We start from the raw sequence: 17,077 nt of genomic DNA, 5'->3' as shown, positions 1-17,077 counted from the left end.
GACATTTATATCAAATTAATCAAATTCATGAACTTTAGACTTAAAAAGTCCACTTTAATTCTCAAAAATCATGTTTAGGATCAATGTTTGGATCATTTAGCTACCTAAACATGTTACACTACTTAATTTAGCAATAATTCATGACAAAAATCGGCCATAACCTGTTTATATCAAAAAGCCCCAATTGCTCAAGAACACAAACCCTAGATTTCTAAAATTTTTGAAGTTTTTGGCTTCAAATCATGACAAATAGCATCAATCTAGGTTATACATGCATAATATACTAGCAATTTAACTCTAATTACACTAGAAATTAACAAAATCAAATTCGGTAAAAATTAACTCAAGAACACTAAAATTCAATTTTAAAGAGTTTTAGGGGTGAAATCTTTATCTTCTTTGAAAAACTTCTGAACAATTTCATGATTAAAGCGGATTATTGCAAGAAATTTGGTGAATTTTGGTGAAAAAATGGCAAATTTTTGAGAGTATTTGGGATGGTTTTCGTATACGTGTGTGTATTGAAGTGGGAAGACAAAAGCTCGCTGCCTTTTTTTATCTGTCCAGTTTTTGTGCCTCATGCGATCGCATGGAGGTGTAAGCTAAATCCCATGCGATCGCATGAGATCCCTGCTTTTTTTTTTTTTTTTATAAAAACCTTATACTTATTAAAATAAATAATAAAATTAAATTTAAAAATTTGTTTCTTTTAAGAGTGAGGGCGTTTCGGATCGTTGTCCTAGTTCGTCTCTCAACAAAATTTTAAAATTTATCATTTAAAAGCGTTTGTTTTAAAAGCAAAGATTTTTGGGTTTTTTTAATGTTTTTGGCATACTTTAATTCAATAAGATTAAAAATAATGAAAATAAAATTTCTCGTCCCTCCCTTGGGTAAAGCAACGGTTCAACGACTTAGTCTTCAACTCACGACGAATTTTAAATATCAAATTTTTAACTTAATGAAGTAAAGTAAATTTTTGTTTTTAAATTCACACCAAAATTAATTTTAAAATACATAAAATTAAAAATTCATATAAATATCACTAATATTTTTATACATTAAATTCACAAACTTATATTAAAAATATTAATTTTTAAAATATTTAAAAACTTAAATATATTGATTTTAGAAATTTACAATAATAATTTAATATTAATTTTAAAACCAGGTAAAAATTAGAATTAAAAATCTTTTTGGTCTTTTATCCCACTTTAATCAATCAAATATTATCAAAAATATACGCCCCTCTTTTGGGTAAAGTAATTTCGGCTATATTACCTAGTTTTACTCCTGACGAATTCCTGAAATATTTTGGATTTATTGATTAAAGATATTTATACCTTAAGAATAAACGGTAAATTTCGCAGTGATGTAATAAATTTTTGTATGATATCAATAATTTTGGTTTCGCATACCTAATTTTATTAAATATCAATTTAATACTTTATAGCGAACGATTCAGCGTTTATTATCAAAATGTTTAAAGCAATAAAATAAAAACAAATAAAAACTGTACATACTTACCTGTGAGAAAGAATTCTCAGAGACCTGCTTTAGCCGACTCATAGGAGAGTCGTGTGATTTGGTTTTTCATAGCTACATAAGCGTAACCTCGATTCTTCAATAACTTTTCTTCTAAACATATGAACGGTCCTTCTCTGCATAGAGTAACAAATTCGGTATTTGAATATGTTTGATTGTTTGAACATTTACCTTCGTGTGACCATTTTTCGCATTTATGACATCTTTCAAGGTGTCGTGCTCTTCTTTTTGTTGCGGATTTTGATTTTCCTTTACCAAAATGTATCTTATGATGATTGTTCCTGAGTTCTCTCCTTACTCCGTCCATTTTGCCTCTTATGAATGATACCAATTCACTCGGAAGTGTGTCATTATTACGTTTAGTAATCATAGCGTGTAGTAGTAGACCATGGTTCAGATCAAAGGAATTCTTCATCTCGTAAAACCTAAAAAAATAAAAATTTAGAATGGAGGGAGAAGACTAGTTCTTTAGGGTCTGCTAGGGAAAGACCATTCGGATTCCATTTTCGAGAACTACACGAAAACAGAATATCTAACTCTAACAGAAATCCATATTACCCTTAAAAAAATTCAAACCTTCCCACACTTAATTAGTTGTGGTGTCGAAATTGTGATTAACTTCATCTTCAATTTCCATTGGATTATCTATGTAATGTTTAACTCTGTGACCATTAACCTTAAATTCAATCCCATTTGAATTTATTAATTCTACTGTTCCGTACAGGAAAACTCTTTTGACTATGAATGGTCCAGACCATCTTGATTTTAATTTTCCAGGAAATAGCTTGAATCCTGAATTGAAAAGAAGGACTCTGTCTCCTTCCTTAAATTCTTTTGAACTTCTGATTCTTTTATCATGCCATTTCTTCGTTCTTTCTTTATAGATTAACGAATTTTAGTATGCTTCATGTCTTAATTATTCTAATTCATTTAATTGACTTAATCGTAGACGTCCGACTTCATACAAATCAAGATTACATGTCTTTAAAGCCCATAATACTTTGTGTTAAATTTCTATTGGAAGGTGACATGCTTTTCCATAAACAAGTTTAAAAGGTGTGGTGCCAATTGGAGTTTTGTAGGCTGTTCTAAAAGCCCAGAGTGCATCCTCCAATTTCATGGACCATTCCTTCGGATTTGATCCTACGATTTTCTCTAGAATACATTTTAAAGCTCGGTTGGTATTTTCAACTTGTCCACTTGTTTGTGGATGATAAGCGGTTGAGATTTTATGAGTTACTCCATATCTTTTGAGAACTTTCTCAAGTTGATTATTACAAAAATGAGTACCCCGATCACTTACTAAAGCTTTCGGTGTTCAAAACCTTGCAAAAAGACATTTTAAGAAGTTGATGTGCATCGCTAGTTAGGAGAGCTTGTGCTTTCGCCCATTTAGATACATAATCAATGGCCACGAGAATGTAGAGATTATTATGAGATTTTGGAAATGGACCCATAAAGTCAATACCCCAAACGTCAAATACTTCACATACTTGAATGACATTTTGTGGCATTTCATCACGTTGACTTATTTTCTAGCCCTTTAACAAGCATCAGAGGATTTACAAAGAAGGTGTGTGTCTTTGAAAATTGTAGGCAAATAGAATCCAGCATCATAGACTTTTCTTGCTGTGAGTTGAGGCCCATAATGCCCTCCTGTTGGTCCTGTGTGACAAAGGTTTAATATTTGACTGGCTTCATCCCCGAATACTCATCGGCGTATTATTCCATTGGGACAACTTTTAAACAGATGTGGATCTTCCCAAAAATAGTGTTTTATATCACTAAAGAATATCTTTCGTTTTTGGTACGACAACCCTTTTTCAAGGAATCCACATACTAAGTAGTTTGCATAATCTATAAACCATGGAATTTCATTATAATCGATCTTCAAAAGATATTCATCAGGAAAGTTGTCTTGTATAGCCGATTTATTTAGAACTTCTAATTCGGGATTTTTAAGGCGAGAAAGATGATCAGCGACGAGATTTTCTGCTCCTTTTTTGTCTCGAATTTCAATATCAAACTCTTGTAAGAGTAAGATCCAACGGATTAATCGTGGTTTGACATCTTATTTTGAAAATAGGTATCTAAGAGCAGAATGGTCGGTATAGACCACCGTTTTTGCTAGAACAAGATATGAACAAAATTTGTCAAAAGTAAAGACAATAGCAAGGAGTTCTTTTTCAGTAGTTATGTAATTCTTTTGTGCTCCTTGTAACGTCTTACTAGCGTAATAAATAGGTTGAAATCGTTTTTCAATCTTGACGTAAAACGGCTCCCATTGCAAAATCACTTGCATCGCACATGAGTTCAAATGGTAGATTCCAATTTGGAGTTATCATGATCGACGCATTAGTGAGGTTTTCTTTAAGAATATTAAAAGATTTGATGCATTCATATGAAAAGATGAATGGAGCATCCTTTTCTAGGAGTTTATTCATAGGAGTGGCAATTTTAGAAAAATCTTTTATGAAACGTTGGTAAAAACCGGCATGCCCTAGAAAACTTCTAACTCCTTTAACGTTGGTGGGATGTGGAAGTTTAGAAATTACATTTACTTTAGCTCTATCCACTTCAATTCCTTCCTTTGAAATTTTATGACCAAGAATGATGCCTTCTTTAACCATGAAATGGCATTTCTCCCAATTAAGTACTAGATTTGATTGCTCGCATCTAATAAGAATTTATTCAAGATTAACTAGACATGTTTCAAAAGTATCACCGAAGACTGAAACGTTATCCATGAAAACTTTCATGCATTCTTCTATCATGTAGTGAAAAATCGCCATCATGCAACTTTGAAAGGTTGCAGGGGTGTTGCAAAGTTCAAATGGCATGCGTTTGTACGCAAAAGTACTATAAGGGCACGTGAACGTGGTTTTTTCTTGGTCCTCGGGTGCGATTGGAATTTGAAAATATTCGGAGAAACCGTCAAGAAAACAATAGTAACTATTCCCGGCTAATCTTTCCAACATTTGATCAATGAAAGGTAAGGGAAAGTGATCTTTTCTGGTGGCGTCATTTAATTTTATATAATCAATACAGACACGCCATCCTGTTACAGTCCTAGTAGAAATAAGCTCATTTTTTTTCATTTGTGATGACAGTCATGCCACCCTTCTTAGGTACACATTGAACTGGACTTGCCCATGGACTATCAGAAATTGGATAAATTAAACCTGCATCTAGCAGTTTAATAATTTCTTTCTTAACAACATCTTGCATATTAGGATTTAATCTTCGTTGGCGTTGCACATACGTTTTATGACCTTCTTCCATAAGGATTTTATGTTTGCAATACGAAGGACTTATGCCTTTAATGTCATGAATCTTCCATGCAATAGCTGGTTTATGAGCTTTTAGCACACAAATGAGTTGAGATTTTTCATTTTCAGTAAGAGAAGACGATATTATTACAGGTAATTCAGATTCACCATGTAAATAAGTGTATTCCAAATGGGTTGGAAGTGGCTTTAACTCTAATGTCGGTGGTTCTTCTATCGATGATTTGTATCGATATCTGTCTTCCTCTTTTAGCATTTGAAGTTCTTCTATTGTTGGTTCATATTCATTAGCCATAAGTGTAGCTAACATTTCAGCTTCATCAATTGGTTCAGTTCCTTCTCCTAAAGAACATTCTCCTGTTCCTTGTAATTCTGGAAATTCTTCTAACAATTCTGCATGTGAATCTATAGTTTGAATAGAATAACATGTATCATCTGCAGATTGCGGTTGTTGCATGGCTCTATCAACAGAAAAGGTAACACTCTCATCCTCTATACTTAGGGTCAGCTTCTTACCAAACACGTCTATTATTGCTTTAGCCGTGTTTAAGAATGGTCTTCCTAATATGAGAGGAACTCGAGAATCTTCTTCCATGTCCAGAATAACAAAATCTACTGGAAATACTAAAGTACCAACTTTAACTAGCATGTTCTCCATTATCCCTCTAGGATATTTTACTGATCAATCGGCTAGTTATATACTTATTCGTGTTGGTTTCAATTCTCCAAGGTCTAGTTTAGCGTATAGTGAATACGGCATTAAATTTATACTAGCACCTAAGTCTGCCAATGCTTCTATTGAACTAAGACTACCCAGAAAACATGGAATTGTGAAACTTCCTGGATCAGAGAGTTTTTCTGGTATCTTATTCAACAACACTGCAGAACAATTAGCATTCATAGTAACAGCCGAGAGTTCTTCTATTTTCTTTCTATTTGTGATTAGATCTTTCAGAAATTTAGCATATCTTGGCATTCCTGAAATCACATCAATGAAAGGCAGATTTACATTTATTTGTTTAAACATATCCAAGAATTTGGATTACTCGGCTTCAAGTTTTTCTTTTCTCATATTACTTGGGTAAGGATGTGGTGGTTGGTATGGTTTAACATAAGGTTTTTCCTTAACTGTGTTATCTTCATTAACCTTTTCAACTACCGGTTCTTTTTCCTTATCTTGCTCAGATTATGGTTCTTGTGGAGTAGGAATAGAGTCATCAGAAATTTCAGGTATTTCAGGTGGTTTAAGTGTAATACCACTTCTTGTGGTAATGGCTTTAGCTGTTTCATTCCAGGGGTTAGCATTTGTATCACTAGGTTGACTTCCCGGTTTTCTTTCACCTATCAACCTTGCTAGGTTGCTTACTTCTTGTTCCAGATTTTGGATTGAAGCTTGTTGATTTCTAAATGCTTGAGCATTTTGTTCATTAGTTTGTTTCTGAGATGTGAAAAACTGAGTTTGAGATTCAACAAGCTTCGACATCATATCTTCTAAATTTGGCTTTTTATCATCGGTTTGTGGTGGTTTATTTTGAAAAATAGGTCTTTGCTGGTTGTAAGTATTGTTAGATACTTGTTGATTGCTAGGACCTTGTTGGTTGTTATATGGAACATTTCGGTTATAATTCTGATTTTGATTGTAGTTTGGTCTTGGCGGTTGATAATTATTCTGATAATTATTTCCAGGCCTTTGGTTCATGTATGAAACATTCTCTCTTTGTTCCATTGTTTGTTCAATACTGAGACAATCTTTTGTCAAATGTGGTCCTCCACACTGCTCACAACTAATTCGTATTGAGTGAATATCTTTAGTCATCTTTTCCGTTCGTCTCTCGAAAGCATCTATCTTTGCAGACATTGAATCAAAGTCATGGCTAGAATTGGCTCTAGCCGCTTTAGTTGATCTAACGATGTCTTTTTCTTGATACCACTCATGTGAGTGGGAAGCAGTGTTATCAATAATTTTGTAAGCTTCAGTTGTTGTTTTCTTCATAATGGAACCACCAGCTACTATATCGATGTCTTTTCTTGTAGTGATGTCGCATCCTTGGTAAAATATTTGTACTATTTGATAAGTGTCTAAACCATGTTGCGGACATCCTCTTAACAACTTTCCAAATCTTGTCCACGCCTCATATAGAGTTTCATTTGGCTTTTGTGTGAACGTAACTATTTCTCCTCGAAGTCTCACGATTTTAGATGCCTGAAAGAATTGTTTAAGAAATTTTTCAACTAAAACATCCCATGTATCAATCGCCCCTTCAGGTAACGATTCTAACCAATCTTTGGCTTCTCCCTTTAAAGTCGAGGGAAATAACATGAGATATATCTGTTCATCCTCCACTTCTCTGATTTTGAATAGAGTACAGATCCTATTAAAGGTTCGAAAATGTTCGTTTGGATGTTCCTTCGGCGCACCACTAAATTGGCATTGATTAGTTACCATGTGTAGGATTTTTCCTTTTATTTCATAATCTGGCGCATTAATGTCTGGTTGAGTAATTGCATGACCTTGGCCAGTGCGTTTAGCCCTCATTCGGTCTTCCATACTTAGAGGTTCCAGATTTTTCATGATTAAATTTGTTGAATATGAATCACTAGATGATTCTGACTTAATGGTTTCTTCCTTGACAATTTCTGAATGAGTGATTTGTGGTTCAGGAGGAATGATTAGTGGTTTAGGATCTCTGAATTATCCCTGAATATCCTCCGGATTCTCAATTGTGAGGTGGGGTTCAAAAAATGGATTATCGGAAATTTGAATTGGAGTACTTGGTCGACTAGATGACGATTCTAAAGAAAAATCAACGGCGACAATGTTGGCTAGATGTCTTGATCGAGTTACAGGTTGTGAACGTATAAAAGGTGATGAACATTTTGCTCGGTGCATTCACTAAATATCCTATTAGTTATAAATGATAAAAATTATATAAGTTATCAAATTAATAGACTTTTCTGATTTTGTCCACGTTTCGAATAGCCAATAGATGCAGCAGGTAGCCAGGTGCCTTTAAATCGGAAGCCCACAACTCGCCACTAACAAATCTAACTATTACTACGAACCAGAAAATTTTGGATGTCTATCAATTTAACCGCTTAAAATAATTTTTCATTTTGAAATTTTAGAGAAGAAATAGAAAATTCTATGTGGTAAAAACTAGAGCGTCGAGAAATAAGAAAGAAAAAGAGTGCATTTAAAAATGTCGAAAAATAAAAGGTCGAAAAATTAAGCGTCGAAAAATAATAAAATGCAGCGTCGAAACTTAAAAGTCTAAAAACTAAAATTTAAAACTTACGTCTAAAGGTATTAAAGCTTAAAAGGAATTCTATATCCAAAACGGCAATAACTTAAAAAGTACTAAAATTTTAAATACTAAAGCAATAAGCGACGTCGTAAAATTCTAAAGCGCCTAAGTCTTAATCTAAAGAAAAAGCACTTAAAGAATTTTAAGGCAAAGCCTAAAAATCTAGAAATAAAAATAACTACGGCAAAAACTAGACTTAAAACTAATTACAAACGATAAATACAAATTACAAATTAAACTAATAAAAAGATATAAAAATAAGCTTAAAGTTATAAAAATACAACTTTTATATAAATATTATTTTTATATTATTATTTAAAAAGATATTAATTTTCTAATTTAATAAAACTAACTAAAACTAAAATTACAAAATTAATTAAAACTAAAACTAAATAATAAAATAACTAACCCTAGTTAGGTTAATAATAATAATAATAATTATTAATAAACACTAAACTGGTCGGACTAGGTACCTGGGTCGTCTTTTCAACTCATGCGATCGCATGAGTTGTATGTTATATATACATGCGGTCGCATGACCCTCGGATCTAGTTCAGATGTTGGGCTGCTACAGTGTAGTGGCCCGATTACTTTTTATTTATTTATTTTTTTTATATAAAATAAATAAAAACTTAATTTTTAAAAACTAATATAGAAATAGAAAAACTTTATAATTTTATATTTTAAACAAACTCTTAAAAATATATATATTTCATTTTTCTTTTTATATTTTTGTATTTTTAATATTTAAAACATATTTTTACAAAAAGAAATTAAAACTTAATAAAAATCTTTTGTTTTATAGCGTTTCGCTTCGGCGATGAATTTTTCTCCGGCAGCGACGCCAAAAATACTTGATGTTATGCGAGGTGTATACGAAATAGTTATATTTTTATTGCGAAATACTATTAAATACGATACAATTTTACACAAGTTATTTATTTATTATTAGAGTGGATATACCTAAACCTTGCTACAACACTATAAGCAGTGTATCTAATCGTACAGTAGTGTAGTTTTTAGTAAGTCTGGTTCATTCCGCAGGGAGCTAACCAAGTTTAACGCTATATTTTTAAACTATATATATATATATATATATATATATATATATATATATATATATATATATATATATATATATATATATATAAGTCGTATTATTATTATTATTATTATTATTATTATTATAAAAAGGTGGTTTTACCGTTTAATGACCGGTTTGTCGATTTTAAAACTTAAGTCACAATTAAAACCTAATGTAAAATATTAAAAATAAAAATAACTTAATTTAAAGCGTAAAGTAAATGACGATAATAAAATTGAGATAATTAAAAGTACGATAAATAAAATGACAGTAAATAAAAGTGCGATGAGATATAAAATAAAGGAATTATGCTTATTTAAACTTCCGTAATCATGATGTTCGACGTGTTGTTTTTAATTTATTACCATGGGTTAATTGTCCTTTGTCCTGAATTATTCAATATGTCCATCTGGTTTTTATCCATAACAATCCATCAGTCATAAATATAAAGTGCGAGTGTCCTCGTCAAATTTTCCTTATATTCGAAGTTAAATATTCCAACTAATTGGGGACTTAAACTGTAACAAGGTCTTAATACTTTGTTTAATAATTACACCAGGATATGACTGCGTGTAACCCAAGGTTTTAATACTTTGTTAACAATTATGCCAAGTGTCCTTGTACGTAATCCACCCCTGTTTTAATGAGTCCATTGACTATTAATCCATTCCCGTGTCCGGTTAAATGAACGATTATTAATATTTATAAATATTCCGCCCATCGTGTCCGATCGAGTGTATATGGTTATTTGTAATTACCTCAAATTGTAAATCTCTATATTAAATTAATGAACTATCATTCAGTTAAACAAATATAAAGTCCATTAATAGTCCATAGTCCAATTTCCACAAGTGTCGGTCTTTTGTCCAAACTCCAATTATGGTACAAAGCCCAATTACCCCGTCTTTAATATTTAGCCAAACATCATGATTACTTCGATTTTAATAAGCATAATAATAACTTAGCTACGAGACATTAATTTAAAAAGGTTGAACATAACTTACAATGAGTATTAATCGCGTAGCGTTACACGGACAGAATTTTGACTTACACACTTACAACATTCGTTAACATAACCTTATTATTATTAATCTTAAATTAAGATTATATATATATATATATATATATATATATATATATATATATATATATATATATATATATATATATATATATATATATATATATATATATATATATATATATATATATAGTAGATAGAAAAAGATGTGTACATAAATCGGCCGAAAACGTTGCAATTTATAGAATGTAGGCAGCTACAGGACTCCATGCGATCGCATGGCACCATTTTACAGCTCAGGATCTTTTGTTTGCAAGCTTGCCGACACTTATTAAATATATATATATATATATATATATATATATATATATATATATATATATATATATATATATAATATATATATAATTTTATATAATTATATATATTATATTATATTTAGTTGACTTGTCATTTTAGCTCCATTGCGTCGCGCGTTGAGAGTTGACTCTGGTCCCGGTTCGGGATTTTCGAACGTCCTTGCGTACTATTTAATATCTTGTACTTTGCGTTTTGCGGCTCGTACTCTTGTAATTTTTAGACGTTTCTCATCAATAATTTGAACCACTTTGATTGTACTTTTTAGCTTTTTGGTCGTTTGCGTCTTCAAATCGTTGAATCTGTCTTTTGTCTTCACCTTTTATTATTTAAACGAATATCACTTGTAAATAGAAAAATTGCAACTAAAAGCTTGTCTTTCTGGAGGGATAATGCTATGAAATATATGTTCATTTTTAGCATTATCAGCATTCGATGACCAACTACCGACAGCAGCTAGGAACTATGCGCAAAGCCGGTGCTGGCAGAAGCTCGGAGGTGACAGAGATATCATTCCCCGTCATACGAACGTTCGACACTTCTTGCGCGCCCCTTGTAGTGCTAGGCTACTTACCCGAGTCAGGTCATGGTGTGAAGCGCCTTCATATGGACAATGGCAGTAGTGTTGACATCATGTATGAACATTGCTTTCGACAATTGCCTACACCGGCAAGGCGGACTATCAAGCCTCCAACCACATCCTTGTCTGGGTTTTCAGGAGAATCAGCATGGCCCATTGGAATTCTAGACTTGAGGCTGGAGCTGAGGGACATCAATGATAAATTGAAAAATCGCACTGAGAGCATAGAATTTTGTGTAGTGCGCTCGTATTCTAGATACAATGCTATACTGGGGAGAACCTCCATTCAAAAATTCGGGGCTATACCATCCACAATCCATGGGATGGTCCGGTTCCCAACAGAGCAAGGAGTTGCCACCCTCGAATTGACGCCGCTGGATATTTTATGCGCGTCTGTTACCGATATAGAAAGCGCTACTCCTGAAGAAAAAGGCACGAATGAATGGTGGTTTGTAGTTAATCCCGAATATCAGGAACAAAAGGTAAAGATTGGGGGAGTCTCATACGCGAGACTAAGGAGAAACTGAGGAATATACTCATTTCTAATTCTGACGTGTTTTGCTGGCGCGATGCTGACATGACTGGAGTGCCGCGAGAGATAGCGCAGCATTATCTCCGTGCTAGTACCAGTTTGACCCCTATCAAACAGAAAAAGCGACCGACGGCGCCCGAAAGAAGTGAATGGTTGCGCAGGAAAGTTGACAAGCTGGTAAACGCTGATATACTGCGCAAAGTGAACTACCAGACATGGGTGGCTAACCCCGTGTTGATAGCCAAATCCGATGGAACGTGGCGGCTTTGCATCGATTTTAAAGATATAAACAAAGCCTGCCCCAAGGACAATTATCCATTGCCGGAGATAGACTGAAAAGTCGAGTCGCTTGCAGGTTTTAGATTTAAGTGTTTTCTGGACGCCTACAAAGGGTATCACCAAATACAAATGGCTGAAGAAGACGAAGAGAAGACCGTGTTCCATACAGACCAGGGGATATACTGTTACACTAAAATGCCCTTTGGACTAAAAAACGCGGGTGCTACATATCAGCGCACCATAGATACAGCGTTCATTAAACAAATTGGGCGCAACCTTGAGGAGTATGTCGATGACCTCGTCATTAAAAGCAACACCGAGGAGCAATTGCTGGCAGATATTCTCGAAACATTTAGCACGCTCAGAAGCATCAATATGAAGCTCAAACCCGCTAAGTGTAGCTTTGGAGAAGAAGAGGGAAACTTCTTAGGGCACATTGTGACTCCACGTGGAATCAAAGCGAACCCAAAGAAAATAGAAGCAATTAAGAAAATGCCCTCTCCTAAAAAAAAGCAAGTCCAAAGCCTCAATGGGAAATTGGCCACATTAACGCGATTCCTGTCTAAGGCCGCCGAAAGGTCGCTCCAGCTCTTTCACACCTTGAAAGACTGCGCTAAAAAGTTAGATTTCAAATAGACTGAGGAGGCATAAAAAGCATTCCAATAGATGAAGGCGCTCCTCAAAGATCTCCCGACGTTAACAGCGCCAATAGCGGGTGAAACTCTGACACTCTACCTTGCGGTGTCTAAAGAATCTGTTAGTTCCATCCTTGTAGCTGAATGAGGAGACGCCTAAATGCCAATATACTTCGTCAGCAAAGCGTTGTCAGGAAGCGAGTTAAACTATCTCTCCATGGAAGAGCTCGTATACGCGCTCGTTGTCACTTCCCGCCGTCTACGTAGATACTTCCAAGCACTTCTAATTTCGGTACTCACCGACCAACCTATACGACAACTACTTTACAAGTCAGAGATATCGGGGAGATTAACTAAATGGGCGATAGAGCTAGGAGAGCATAAAATCGCATACTGTGCTAGAAGTGCTATTAAAGGACAGGTGATGGCAGAAAATCTGGCCGAAACAGCGACTGATATGCCAGTAATCTGCGATTCTGAACAACTCCCCGCGCTTTCTCCTGAACTGTGGGAGCTCTATACCGATGGAGCAGTGAGCTCGGAGGGCGCTGGTGCAGGTTTGATCCTCACAGGCCCGCATCAGGAAGAGCACACATACGCTCCGCGATTCAACTTTAAGGTGATAAACAATGAGGCAGAATATGAGGCGCTACTAGCAGGGATGCGTATAGCCCAGGAGTTGGGAGTAAAAAAGTTACAAGCCTATGTAGATTTGCATTTAGTCGCTAATCAGATAAATGGCACATTCGACGCCAACGAAAAATCAATGCAATCATACCTGGGTCTGGTCCACTCTCTAGCTGATACATTCGTTGACTTCAGAATCAGTCAAATCCTTAGGATTTAGAACAAACAGGCGGATGTACTCCGTAAGCTGGCAGCTCTCACCTTCAACCATTTGGAAAAGAAAATACTAGTGGAGCAAGTTTTCAAGAAATCCACCGATTCGGAGATAACGGTTGCATCTGTCGAAGAGGAAGAAGCAACTTGGATGATAGACATCATAGAATTCCTGCGGACCGGGTCTTTGCCCGAAGGAGAGAAGGAATCAATGAAGATTAGGGTGAAAGCGCCAAATTACGAACTGTGAGGGGACATCCTATATCGAAAATCTTATTTTGGCGCGTCCCTACGCTGCGTGGGACCCAAAGAGGCTGCTACGATTATTGACGAGATTCACAAAGGATCTTGCGGGTTACATTCTGGGTCGAGGACAGTCACCGAGAGGATCAAGCGAGTAGGGTATTATTAGCCCCGAATGTACGCTGATACGGCATAAAGGATAAGAGTTTGCCAAGAATGCCAATTGCACGCACCCGTCAGTAGAGCACCACAGAACCCTATGATACCCATCACGTCACCATGGCCGTTCTAAAAATGGGCTATAAACATAGTGGGACCTTTCCCAAAGGGCGCAGGGAGCGCTGAATACCTAGTGTTGCCATCGACTTCTTTACCAAATGGGTGGAAGTGAAACCCCTGCGCACCATTACCAGCAAGCAGCTCAGAGATTTTTTCTGGGAAAGCATTGTATGCATGTTTGGAATACCTAACGAAATTATCAGCGACAATGGCACATAATTCGAAGGCAACCCCTACCGCAGCTGGTGCCAGGATTTGAACAACAAACGACGTTGCACCTCTGTCGCACACCCTCAGGCTAATGGCCAATGTGAGGTTACGAACAGAGACATTGTGAATGCCATCAAAGCAAGGTTAGGAATGAAGCGCAGTAGATGGCTGGATGAGCTAACCAAAGTCCTATGGCGCACATAATAACGCACAAGAACAACACAGGAGAAACACCATTCAGTTTGGTATACGGTTCTGAGGCGGTAATTCCAGCAGAAATAACCGTTCCAACAGAAAGGATTCTGTCATACATCGAGGGTGAAAATGACGAAAGGCTGCGCACCAATCCAAATTATGCGGAGGAGCACAGGGAAATGGCGGCGATCCACAAAGCCACCAACAAGCAGCGCATAACAAAATATTACGACAAGCGCGTGCGGGCAAGGACATACAAGGTAGAAGATCTTGTGTGGAGCGACAACCAAGCAAGCAGGGCCCAAAACACTTGGAAGTTGGGGCCAAACTGGGAGGGACCTTACAAGGTCATTGGGATCAGTAACACCAGAGCTTACAAACTGGCAGAGCTTATGTGATGACCCGGAAATATTCGACCAAATTTAAACTTAATCTTTATATGTTCCCGATATGATAAGCAAAGTCTGATAGGTTGAGTCACAAAAATTTTGAACTGTTCATGAATTCAATATGACCTTCGACTGTTCTCGACGATTCACGAACAACTAATTGTAATTAAATGTGTGTGTGTGTGTGTGTGTGTATATATATATATATATGCATATATAACAACTTGAAATACATTACCAAACTGTTATATTATGTAGTTGATATGTAAAATAACTTACGATATAATTAAACTTATCATAAAACGTATATATATAATACGATGAATGTACAAGTGTAAAGTTTTAACAAAAACTAATATGAGGATTTAAATGCATACATGAGAGTGTACATGCGTTAACCTTTGCCACCAATTTACAAAACCCAATAACATCATCATATGGTTAAATTGTGGATTCTCAATTAAACGCAAAATGACAGTTGATAGATAGAGTAAAACCTTTTATCCTTAATAATAATAATGATAGTACGTATATGGGATGGCAACAGTCCACATCCACTTAATATTATTAGGAGAAATTATTAGACACTTTATGACTTAAACAATGATTATATTATTTTAATTTTTTATCGAAAATAATGATATCAAATAAGTGTCGACATAACATCCAAACAAACATTTGCTACTGTGGTTAATTGAATTCAAATTGATAATTGAGATGGCTTTATATTGTGTGATTGTTTGTTTTGTAATATCATAGTATTATATTTACATTTATATCTTTCGGCTATCTATTATATAGGCACATATATGCATATATTAGACATATACACATGTACAAAAATCAAACCAAACCCACTAACCATCTATCAATTACTTTATCTCATTTTCCCACAAAGAACCAAAAACACTTACATCACAAGAATCCTTTCCATTCCATATCTAAATCACAAAATCACTTTATGTTGAATATTTCAATCATAAAGGAAAGAAACCGATACCTACACAATCATTCAGTCTCTTTATATAATATATACATATACATATTCATCACACAAACACTTACATAAACTTTCATGACCATCACCAAACTTAATCACTTCTCTCCTTCAATTCATCCTCACCATCTTCAACCTCTGTTTACTTTTTATTTGCTTCGTTGTTGATGTTTCATTTGAACTACCCCTGCTGCTGCAGTCTTTTACAACCACTAACCTGCAACAACCATCGAAACCTACTGTATTCTGTTTATTGTTTTTGATTAAGCAAACCAAAGCCAAACACCACTTACCTGCTACTGTCCTGCAACATGCTACTGCTACTGTGTTATACATCTATCTTGAACAGCCCAGCACAACATTGAGGAATCCCTTCTAATCTTCCGTCAACCATTTCAACATTTTATGTTTCAATCGAAAACATCACCTACAAAAATACAACCCAAAAATAGATTATCATTGAACAAACCGTACTCCCATCATTCACTTCAGCTACTGCTGCAGCTGCTATACAACTTATATCCTTCTGTTTCAGCCGGGTATTTTAGGTAAACTATCTGCCAATCTGTTTTCTTCGTAGCTTGATCTTGATGGAGGCTGCTACTGCTCACTGATTAACCATCTCCAAACCATTACCTGTTTAATTACCACAACACCATTACAGTTACAATAATTGCTTACCTACTGCCTGACTTTTAATGCTGCTGAGATCTTTGTAAACCATCATTGTTGCTGCTGCAACTTGATCCTGTTTAACCACTAAAACCAACCAAACAACCCTTGCAGATATACAAACCCACTGGATTATATACACAGATGTATACATAGCATACATAAGCATTTATACACACACGCGAGTACAATACAACCACAACCTTCAACCTGTAATACTCAAAGAAACCGAATTCCCATAAAAGCAATCGCCTTTGTATAGTAATCATACCATTGAAATAACACAAAAATTAAAAGGCAAACAAATTAAATCCTTTATTATAAACCTTGAGAGAACCGATGACTTATTGATCAATTGATAAACCTGATACTTCTATAAAGAACCGATAATCTACCTAAATTAATTAATGAACCAAATACCTTATCGATTGATGATGATGGTGATGATGACGAATCATTTGACCTGCTATTCCGTGTTGATTGCCATTCGATTAATATGTGAAGATGATGAAACAAAGATGATGATGAATTGATGAACGGGTATATCTCGAATTGATGTGAATCGATTGATTGATTAATGAATCAAAGATCCTAGGAATCGTGATTTCTTCCTGAGTTTGTGCTCTGCCA

General features: G+C 35.1%; 2 protein-coding genes across 2 annotated transcripts; both read left to right on the top strand.

Moving 5' to 3' along the window:
* Positions 1-12,782: 12,782 nt before the first annotated feature.
* LOC139889446 (uncharacterized) lies at positions 12,783-13,712 on the top strand. The gene is made up of 2 exons (XM_071872399.1): positions 12,783-13,409; positions 13,479-13,712. Exons 1-2 carry the CDS (start codon positions 12,783-12,785, stop codon positions 13,710-13,712), a joined length of 861 nt encoding a protein of 286 aa, XP_071728500.1.
* A 673-nt stretch (positions 13,713-14,385) lies between these two features.
* LOC139889445 (uncharacterized) lies at positions 14,386-14,787 on the top strand. Its single transcript, XM_071872398.1, has one exon. It carries the CDS (start codon positions 14,386-14,388, stop codon positions 14,785-14,787), a length of 402 nt encoding a protein of 133 aa, XP_071728499.1.
* Positions 14,788-17,077: the final 2,290 nt, after the last annotated feature.

Source organism: Rutidosis leptorrhynchoides, chromosome 2, assembly GCF_046630445.1.
Source record: "Rutidosis leptorrhynchoides isolate AG116_Rl617_1_P2 chromosome 2, CSIRO_AGI_Rlap_v1, whole genome shotgun sequence".
Taxonomy (NCBI): domain Eukaryota; kingdom Viridiplantae; phylum Streptophyta; class Magnoliopsida; order Asterales; family Asteraceae; genus Rutidosis; species Rutidosis leptorrhynchoides.
This window is presented reverse-complemented; position numbering and strand designations above follow the sequence as displayed.